This window comes from Danio aesculapii, chromosome 11 (genome assembly GCF_903798145.1).
Source record: "Danio aesculapii chromosome 11, fDanAes4.1, whole genome shotgun sequence".
Classification (NCBI taxonomy): Eukaryota; Metazoa; Chordata; class Actinopteri; order Cypriniformes; family Danionidae; genus Danio; species Danio aesculapii.
In genome coordinates this window covers 44,665,646-44,676,978 of record NC_079445.1, presented here as the reverse complement: position 1 = coordinate 44,676,978, position 11,333 = coordinate 44,665,646, and the positions used below count along the sequence as shown (strand labels likewise).

The 11,333-nt window shown below is 34.8% G+C and overlaps 1 protein-coding gene across 1 annotated transcript in view; it reads left to right on the top strand.

The window, feature by feature from the left end:
- The first annotated feature begins 6,674 nt into the window (after positions 1-6,674).
- Positions 6,675-11,333, top strand: part of ralbb (v-ral simian leukemia viral oncogene homolog Bb (ras related)) — a 9,636-nt gene continuing 4,977 nt past the window's right edge. Inside the window, exons 1-3 of the mRNA XM_056467962.1 lie at positions 6,675-6,819; positions 7,759-7,967; positions 10,859-11,036. Coding sequence (XP_056323937.1) covers positions 6,706-6,819; positions 7,759-7,967; positions 10,859-11,036 — 501 coding nt within the window. The 5' untranslated portion in view covers positions 6,675-6,705. The remainder of the gene's footprint in view (positions 6,820-7,758; positions 7,968-10,858; positions 11,037-11,333) is intronic.

The following is an 11,333-nucleotide window of genomic DNA, read 5'->3' as shown; positions in this document are numbered from 1 at the left end:
TTTTCTTCCTCTAATTGAAAAGTGTAAGATCCACTGCTAGAGGTCCGTGTAATTAAAACACAAAGCAATTAATCCTGGCTTACGGATATCCCAGTCACACAGTGATGCATTCAGTCAAATTCTGATCAATATCACAGACTGATTCTCCATCTGAGTGAATTAATAAAGTCTTAGTTTCAGCGGACGCACTTTTACGCACGAGCCTGGCGCGTCATGGCATGACTGGAAATCTCAGCATTACGCGTCAAATAAAAACCCCACAGACTAAACAAAGGATCTGTTATGATTCCTTCACTCTGCTAACTTCAAATCCTCCATGATGATGATGATGGAAGACAGTGTAAAGCAGTCAACCGCGGTATTTCCAAATAACCATTCGCCTTTTTTTGCTTGTTAGTTCTTCAATAAAAAACCCCGTCCTCCTTTGTTGGACATTTTGACTTCCAGTGAAGGTTTCCCAGACACTTCTTCATCATATCTCTCGGTGCTCGGGATGCTGTGCGGGAGCTTCGGCTTTTCTCTCTCTCTCTCTCTCTCTCCAGCGAACAGACATTGTGCCGCTTCAGAGCCGCAGGAAAGTTTATATACTGGACTGAAGGACCACGTGGGACGAGCAGCAACTCCAGAGGATTATAAAGGTAGAGGGAGATCTGATCTGAGGGAGGAAATGTGCCAGGACTAATGCGACATTTCAGTACGTTTTCTTTTTAATGAAATTCTCATTCAGATGTTGCACTATAACAGAGATCACGAGAGTCATGCGTTTGGATTAAACTTAAAGGTAGCCAATTAAAGTGCAATGCATGCATAATGGTAAACAAGACCGCATCTATTAATGATAACAATACAAAACGTGCATAATGAAAACAAAGGTGTGTTTTAAGTGATTATGCATCATTGTGTTGAACAAAAAACGTGTGTCTGGGAAGGATGAAGCATCCTCTTTGAATAAAAGCATTTATAGCCTGCAGGTTTCAGTCAGGGAAAGTAAATGAGCTACACTTTTTAACTGGTTTAGGTGAATGAACGTGTGAACTCGTAAACTTGTTCAGCAGGCGCCAGAGAAGCTCATCTGATCATCACTGACCTGCCAAACTCACAGAAACTGCTTCAAAAGCATGAGTCTGAACATCGCTAGAGTTTTAGGGTAAACAACGTGCAAATATAAAAAAAATGCAATAAAAAAGCATTTGGACTCAAATGAAAAGTGGGTTTAGATATATTTAAATAGAAACGAACAGCGCATCACTGATGGAGTTTAAAGTTGTAAAACAGCGCCACCACTCGCAAAAACAAGACATCACAGGTCATGCAGACACTCGTCTTTAAAATCACATTAAAATAGGCTTTATTCAGAATATAAAAAAAGAAAATTCCCAAAATACATTTATTAAAGGCCAAATAAATAGGCAATATATACCTACACTCTAAAAAACGTTGAGTTATTTATTTAACCCAATGGTTGAGTTAATATTTAGTCCTTTGTTGGGTTATTTTTAACCTTTATTTGGTTATAAATTAATAACTCAACCAGTTTGGTTAAATGTTTGGTGCTTTGTTTGGTTATTTTTAACCTTTATTTGGTTATAAATTAATAACTCAACCAGTTTGGTTAAATGTTTGGTGCTTTGTTGGGTTATTTTTAACCTTTATTAGGTTATTTAATAACTCAACCAGTTTGGTTAAATGTTTGGTGCTTTGTTTGGTTATTTTTAACCTTTATTTGGTTATAAATTAATAACTCAACTAGTTTGGTTAAATGTTTGGTGCTTTGTTGGGTTATTTTTAACCTTTATTAGGATATTTAATAACTCAACCAGTTTGGTTAAATGTTTTGTGCTTTGTTGGGTTATTTTTTAACCTTTATTAGGATATTTAATAACTCAACCAGTTTGGTTAAATGTTTGGTGCTTTGTTGGGTTATTTTTAACCTTTATTAGGTTATTTAATAACTCAACCAGTTTGGTTAAATGTTTGGTACTTTGTTGGGTTATTTTTAACCTTTATTAGGATATTTAATAACTCAACCAGTTTGGTTAAATGTTTGGTGCTTTGTTGGGTTATTTTTAACCTTTATTAGGATATTTAATAACTCAACCAGTTTGGTTAAATGTTTGGTGCTTTGTTGGGTTATTTTTAACCTTTATTAGGATATTTAATAACTCAACCAGTTTGGTTAAATGTTTTGTGCTTTGTTGGGTTATTTTTAACCTTTATTAGGTTATTTAATAACTCAACCAGTTCGGTTAAATGTTTGGTGCTTTGTTGGGTTATTTTTAACCTTTATTAGGATATTTAATAACTCAACCAGTTTGGTTAAATGTTTGGTGCTTTGTTTGGTTATTTTTAACCTTTATTTGGTTATAAATTAATAACTCAACCAGTTTGGTTAAATGTTTGGTGCTTTGTTGGGTTATTTTTAACCTTTATTAGGTTATTTAATAACTCAACCAGTTTGGTTAAATGTTTGGTGCTTTGTTGGGTTATTTTTAACCTTTATTAGGTTATTTAATAACTCAACCAGTTTGGTTAAATGTTTGGTGCTTTGTTGGGTTATTTTTAACCTTTGTTAGGTTATTTAATAACTCAACCAGTTTGGTTAAATGTTTGGTGCTTTGTTGGGTTATTTTTAACCTTTATTAGGTTATTTAATTACTCAACCAGTTTGGTTAAATGTTTTGTGCTTTGTTGGGTTATTTTTAACCTTTATTAGGTTATTTAATAACTCAACCAGTTTAGTTAAATGTTTGGTGCTTTGTTAGGTTATTTTTAACCTTTATTAGGTTATTTAATAACTCAACCAGTTCGGTTAAATGTTTGGTGCTTTGTTGGGTTATTTTAACCTTTATTAGGTTATTTAATAACTCAACCAGTTTGGTTAAAAACATAACAGCACTTCAACTTAATTTCGTTAATGAATATTCGTTTACTTTTCCTTCGGCTTATTCCCTTTATTCATCAGGGGTCGCCACAGCGGAATGAACTGATAAATTATCCAGCATATTTTACACAGCGAATGCCCTTCCGGCTGCAACCCAGTACTGGGAAACACTCATACACACTCATCAATTCCCCTATAGCGCATGTGTTTGGAATGTGGGGGAAACCGGAGCATCCGGAGGAAAACCACGCCAAGACGGGGAGAACATGCTAACTCCACACAGAAACACCAGCTGGCGCAGCCGGGACTCGAACCAGCGACCTTCTTGCTGTGAGGCGACAGTGCTTAAACAAATAAACAAAAACAGTGAATAAACAAATTACTCGTTGAACATACACAATGCAGCTACAACTTGTAAGCAACTGTGAATAAAAACAAATGCACATCAAGTTGAATAACTTACAATCTACATGAATAATAAAACAGCCGTAGAATTATCCATATATGGCGTGATGGCGTCATGTCCTCGTGATTTGAATATCCTGTGGGCGGGGCGGTGAGCCTGTACGGGACTAGTGGAGCAGATCCCGGGTGACAGAATTATGTTTTAACCGTTTACATGCGCGAATAAAGTCTCAAGCTCTTCACAGATCACACTTCAGGTAAGTGGTGTTTCACAGACGATGCGGGTATGCTCAGTTTGCGAGTGTTTTGGTCAGTTTAGGCAGGCGAGAACTCTTTTGAGGCATTTTCTCGGGTTGAGGCGCCACTGTGCCTTTGTGGGAAAACTTTTGTGATTGACAGTTTTGACATCCAATGAGAGTGCGAGTAGAGTAGCGTCCGCCTGTTATGTTGTCTGTTAAGCCAATAAGGAGTTCGAGAAGGCGGGCTCTCGCGGATAACAATGAGGAAGGGGTGGTGTCCGCGAGGTTGTAGAAGTAAAAAATCGCTTTAATCTGTTTAAAAACAAGTTGCTTAAAAGGTTTCATGTGTTTGTTGGTGGAAGTTGTTGTTTTCTGTTGCTAATTTATATTTATGATGTTTGTTCAAACAAGAACTTTGGCTGTAAAACTGCAGTGGTATGATTACTGTGGACCATAATAGTGAATGATTACCAAATTCAAATACAATACCATGGTAATATTGTGGTGCTTTAAGACAAGACCTTGTAGAGTTTAATACTATATATGTTTTATTTTCACAGTGTTTTTTTCAGTCTAATGTAATGAAAACCTCCAAAATACACTTTCAAGTGTTTGTTTATCTCAGTGGTTCCCAAAGTGAGGGTTGCAGGACAATGACAGATTGAGGTAAAGTTGGTTTTATGTTGGCATATTTGGACTTTCTCCTTAACTAACTTATTATGACTTCATAAAATAAATATTTGCTAATTTTAACTAGGGAAATCATATTCTCAAGGTACAACACTGTTCACAGTCAAATAAATAGTGCTAATGTTGTTTTCAAGTCATAATCAGATGAGATGTCAGACCCATTATTCAAAGTACCATGGTAAACAATATTGGGACTGTGTTTTCACTGAAAGAATGTGCGAATATAAAACTTACTTTACCTCTATCAATGACGGGGTCGCTTGGTGATTTCCAAAAGTCAAATACATTTTATTAAACTATTAGAATTAACATATTTGATCCATAACCCACAGAAGATAAAAATAGTACCCTGCTGAAAAGTCCAGCTTAAACCAGCCTTGGCTGGTTTTAGCTGGTTGACCAGCCTGGTTTTAGAGGGGTTTTGGCCATTTCCCGGCTGGTTTCCAGCCATTTCCAGCCTGGTCTTAGCTGGTCAGGCTGGAAAATAACCAGCTAAATCCAGCTAAAACCAGCTTGACCAGCCTGGCTAGGTGGTCAAGCTGGTTTTAGCTGGTCATTTTCCAGCCTGACCAGCTAAAACCAGGCTGGAAATGGCTGGAAACCAGCCTGGAAATGGCCAAAACCCCTCTAAAACCAGGCTGGTCGACCAGCTAAAACCAGCCAACCAGCCTAGGCTGGTTTAAGCTGTTTTTTTTCAGTAGGGTAGGTAATAGTTAAATAAAAAAACAAAAACATGTAAATTAAAAGCCATTCGTTTATTTTCTTTTTTGCTCAGTCCCTTTATTAATCTGGGGTCACCACATCGGAATGAACCGCCAACTTATCCAGCACATGTTTTACGCAGCGGATGCCCTTCCAGCTGCAACCCATCACTGGGAAACATCCATACACTCTCATTTACATACATACATACACTACAGACAACTTTAGCTTACCCAATTCACCTGTACCGCACCCGAAGGAAACCCACACGAACACTGGCAGAACATGCGGACTCCACACAGACATGCCAACAGACCCAGCCAAGGCTCAAACCAGCAACCTTCTGAAATCTACTAGAACTTCTATGTTAAGCTGCTTTGACACAATCTACATTGTAAAAGTGCTATGTAAATAAACATGAATTGAATTGAATCAATAAAAAGCCATCAGCCGCTTAACTTTTGTATTAGATTGTGATTGTGTATTAGACTAGATTGTTTGTTAAATTAACAACACAGATTGATTTTATAGCACCAGGTTAAACTTTCTGACGTCATTATGGCAATCAAACACATTAAAAATAAATACAGGCCACAACTGAACATTGAGAACGATCTATGATTGGCGTTCTCCAAAATTAAACCCAGAATAGACTGGTGCTGAAAACATTGTGTCCACCGGTGTCATCAGGTGAGGTTAATATTAAATTAAATTAGTCTGTATACATTATAGCCTATGATTGTTAGACTGTTGCACTTTTTTGTGTTGTCAATGTGCTCATGTTTATATAGGCCTATTGTTGTGTGTGCAACATTTGTATATTTGTAACCACCTCCTAGCCTGTAATATTCCTATTATTGTCCATATTTTTAAAGACTTTTTTTTTCTCAAAGCGAGTTTTTTTTCTCATAAATCTTCGTATAAAATCATAAATCTTTACTTCAAGCTGCTTTTCATTCATCAAACATCATATCTATATTCTGTTTATGATTATTTTGCTTGATCATATACGTTTCACTTTTCCAAATTGTATTTTCTGGATTTTCATAGTAGTTTTGTTGTGATAAATTTCAGAGTTTGTACAAACCATTGACTCTGATGTCCTAATATAATATGATGTAACATAAAACAACTATTTTTCTTCCATAATTCAGTGTTTTGTACGAGAAATGTGTGTAAATGAGCTCATATCTCATGACATAATGTCTTGTAAAAAGCAAAAAGGTATTATTATATAGATTAATATTTCATATAAACCTAAATATAATTAATATAAAACTATTAATGTAATCCATCAACTAAGAAAGTACGATGACAACTATATATATATATATCGCAAGAAAGTCGCTGGTTCGAGTTTCGGCTGGGTCAGTTGGCGTTTCAATGTGGAGTTTGCAATTCTCCTCGTGTTGGCGTGGGTTTCCTCCGGGTGCTCCGGTTTCCCCCACAGTCCAAACACATGTGGTATAGGTGAATTGGGTAGGCTAAATTGTCCATAGTGTATGTATGTGTGCGAATGAGTGTGTGCGGCTGGAAGGGCATCCGCTGCGTAAAACAAATGCTGGATAAGTTGGCGGTTCATTCCACTGTGGTGACCCCAGACTAATAAAGGGACTAAGCATGAATGAATATTTCACATGGTACTGCCTTGGTTCTTGGCCTGAAATTGCGAGATTATTGCACTTTCATGAATCAGTAATATGCACTGATTTGACTATATGTATATGTGTTTTTAAATGCACGTGTGTTTGCAGTCAAGTTTGTGTCCTCGTCTTCAACACTACAGCGATGGCGGTGAATAAGAGTAAAGCTCAGAGTTCTCTGGTCCTCCATAAAGTGATCATGGTCGGCAGTGGAGGTGTGGGAAAATCAGCTCTGACTCTGCAGTTCATGTATGATGAGGTAATAATCCCTTACATTTATAATATCGCGCTTCTGGACACTCAAGGCACTTTGAGATCAATACGACAGAGCTATTCATTTACTCACTCATTTACTCTAATAGAGATGGGGATTCATAGTTAGACAGCTTTACGTCACTCTAGACACTCCTGTTATTTAAATGGGTGCCTATTATAGAAAACATCACATTTATAAGGGGTTTAATTACAGTTGTGTGTCAGCAGTGTGTGAATATATCCAGCTTCTAATGGATAATCATTTTTCTATATCAATCTTCATAAAAACAGACCGCAGAAACACTTTGATTACATGTACAAAGGGAGAATATTTAATTTGACATAAAAATAGAAATAAAAATAAATGGCTATATTAAAAAATAACTTGAAAGTGGCAAAAACTTTGCTTTTTAACATATTTTATGATCATTTCTTACATTATTTTGTGCTTTTGTCACATAAGTTTTTATAAAAATGTTTTAATTAGTTAAAATTAGTTTTAGTTCATTTTTATGGTTAATTTTAATGTTTTATGCTTTAATTGTTGCTATTATTATCCATTTTAAATGAATATATCTATTTTATTTTTAGTAATTTTATTTTTTGCATTTGCCATTTTTATATTAATATTTATGTACTAATTTGTTTGTTGTTTTTAATTGTATATTTATTACTGAAATGTTTTTGCTATGAAAATAGCCTTTGTTGCTGACATATCATTAAATAAAAATACAACATCATCATTTTTATTAAGCTTTGAAATATTTCTATTCAGCATTATGTTAAAATTTTATTAGTTTTGCTATGTGCTTTTGGCATTTTAAAGCTTAATTTTAGCTCATTTTAATTGTATTGACTGTAATTTTAGTTGTAAAATAGTTTTATTTGCTAAAAATTCTTTGTCTGTTGTTCATTTCTGTGTTTTTTTTTTTTTGCTGCTCAGTTTGTGGAAGATTATGAGCCCACAAAAGCAGACAGCTACCGTAAGAAGGTTGTGCTGGATGGAGAAGAGGTGCAGATTGACATTCTGGACACGGCGGGACAGGAGGATTACGCTGCCATTCGAGACAATTACTTCCGCAGCGGAGAGGGTTTCCTCCTGGTGTTCTCCATCACAGAGCCTGAGTCCTTCAGCGCCAGCGCAGAGTTCAGGTGTGAGCATTCATCAGTGACATCAAACTAACCTCTGACAGCCAATCAGTGTTCAAAATCAGCATCCCGAATCAGCTTTAACATCAGATATATCAAAATCTGTCAAATCAATTAAAACCAGCTCAAAATAAGTCAAATCAGCATTCAAAATCAGCTCGAAATCAGAATTCAGAATCAGCTTTAACATCAGTTAAAATCAGCTCAAAGTCAGTTAAGGTAGCATTCAGAATGAGCTCAAATTCAGAATCGGCTCAAATCAGCATTCACAATCGGTTTTAATATCAGTTAAAATCATCTCTAAATCTGTCAAATCAGCATTCCAAAACAGCCCGGAATCAGCATACGGAATCAGCTTTAACATCAGCTCAAATTCAGTCAAATCAGCATTTAGAATCAGCTTTAGCATCAGTTGAAATAAGCACAAAATCAGTCAAAGAATTCAGAATCAGCTCAAAATTAGCATTCAGAATCAGCTTAACATCAGCTCACATTTAATGAAAGCAGAATTTAGAATAGCTTTAACATCAGTTAAAATCAAATCAAAATCAGTCATATCAGCATTCAGAATCAGCTCAAAATTAGCATTCCTTATCAGCTAGTGAAATAAGCATTAGTGAAATCAGAATTTCAAAATCAGTATTTAGAATCAGCTCAAAATCAGCATTTAAAATAGGCTTTAGCATCATTTTAAATCGGAACAAAATCCGTCAAAATCATCCCGAATCAGCTTTAACAGCTTTAACATCAGATGTATCAAAATCTGTCAAATCAATTAAAACCAGCTCAAAATAAATCAAATCAGCTCGAAATCAGAATTCAGAATCAGCTTCAACATCAGTTAAAATCAGCTTAAAGTCAGTTAAGGTAGCATTCAGAATGAGCTCGAATTCAAAATCGGCTCAAATCAGCATTCACAATCAGTTTTAACATCAGGTAAAATCATCTCTAAATCTGTCAAATCAGCATTCCAAAACAGCTCAGAATCATCATACAGAATCAGCTTTAACATCAGCTCAAATTAAGTCAAAATCAGCATTTAGAATCAGCTTTAGCATCAGTTAAAATAAGCACAAAATCAGTCAAAGAATTCAGAATCAGCTCAAAATTAGCATTCAGAATCAGCTTAACATCAGCTCACATTTAATGAAATCAGCATTTAGAATAGCTTTACATCAGTTAAAATCAAATCAAAATCTGTCAAATCAGCATTCAGAATCAGCTCAAAATTAGCATTCTTAATCAGCTAGTGAAATCAGAATTTCAAAATCAGTTTTTAGAATCAGCTCTTAATCAACTAGTGAAATCAGCATTAGTGAAATCAGAATTTCAAAATCAGTATTTAGAATCAGCTCAAAATCAGCATTTAAAATAGGCTTTAGCATCATTTAAAATCGGAACAAAATCAGTCAAATCAGCATTCAGAATCAGCTCAAAATCAGCATTCTTATTCAGCTAGTGAAATCAGCATAAGTGAAATCAGAATTTCAAAATCAGTATTTAGAATCAGCTCAAAATCAGCATTTAAAATAGGCTTTAGCATCATTTAAAATCAGAACAAAATCTGTCAAATCAGCATTCAGAATCAGCTCGAAATCAGCTTCATCAGCATTTAGTATCAGCTTTAACGTCAATTAAATATAAATAAAAATCAGTCAAATCAGCATTCAGAATCAGCTCAAAATCAGCATTCTTAATCAGCTAGTGAAATCAGAATTTCAAAATCAGTATTTAGAATCAGCTTTAGCATCAGTTGAAATAAGCACAAAATCAGTCAAAGAATTCAGAATCAGCTTAACATCAGCTCACATTTAATGAAATCTGCATTTAGAATAGCTTTAACATCAGTTAAAATCAAATCAAAATCAGTCAAATCAGCATTCAGAATCAGCTCAAAATAAGCATTCTAATCAGCTAGTGAAATCAGCATTAGTGGAATCAGAATTTCAAAATCAGTATTTATAATCAGCTCAAAATCAGCATTTAAAATAGGCTTTAGCATCATTTAAAATCAGAACAAAATCTGTCAAATCAGCATTCAGAATCAGCTCAAAATCAGCTTCATCAGCATTTAGTATCAGCTTTAACGTCAATTAAATATAAATAAAAATCTGTCAAATCAGCAATCAGAATCAGCTCAAAATCAGCATTCTGAGTGAGCTTTAACAAAAATCTGTCAAATCAGCATTCAGAATCAGCTCAAAATCAGCTTCATCAGCATTTAGTATCAGCTTTAACGTCAATTAAATATAAATAAAAATCTGTCAAATCAGCAATCAGAATCAGCTCAAAATCAGCATTCTGAGTGAGCTTTAACAAAAATCTGTCAAATCAGCATTCAGGAACGACTTTAACGGTCAGTTAAATCAGTTTATCAACCAGTTCAAATCAGTATAATCAGTTAAAATCAACTTTAAAAATAAGTTACCTCAGCATTCAGAATCAGCTCAACAGTAAATAATAGAAACTTATTAAAATATTAGAAATATTAGAAAATAATTAAAATATTTTAATATATTTTAAAATATATAACAAACAAAAAAATAAAATAAGCTTTACATATACGATGTTTAAGAAAAATTAAAATGAGCATTTGCATTTATTAATATACATAATTCAGATTACTATATTGTAATTACGTATAAAATTGCAAGTTTTTTCCTAAAAATAAATCATTTTAACAGGTATAAACAGCTTTTTATGAATAAAAATAATATTTAGAAAATAATGTTAAATGATTATTAATAAATATTTACAAAATCTGAGGATATTCAGTTATTGAAAAAGTATTAATAATAATAATAATAATAATAATAATAATAATAATAATAATAATGATAATTGTGCGCAATTCTAAGACTCTCCACATGTTGTTCTCACTCTCTGTGAATCAGGGAGCAGATCCTGCGAGTCAAAGCTGAAGAGGATAAGATCCCTCTGCTGCTGGTGGGCAATAAGTCAGATCTGGAGGAGCGACGGCAGGTTTCAGCAGACGAGGCCCGGAGCAAAGCAGACGAGTGGGGAGTTCAGTACGTGGAGACCTCGGCCAAAACCAGAGCCAACGTCGATAAGGTGCAGTATTCAATTGAGAAAGTGTGTCGCTATCAGGAAGGCTGTTTTGGAGCCATATATGAAAATGCTCGTCCTCCTTTAGTAGACTTTGGTATTGTAAGTACTACCAGAAGCCCTGAGTTTTGAGATCTTAAACAGCAGGTGGGTTTGAAGTGAGACCGCAGGTTGGTTAGATAAACAGGAGCTAGAGCAGGCATGGGCAAACTTAATCCTGGAGGGCCGGTGTCCCTGCAGAGTTTTGCTCCAACACTAATCAAACACACCTGAACACCCTAATTAGTGTCTTCAAGATCACTA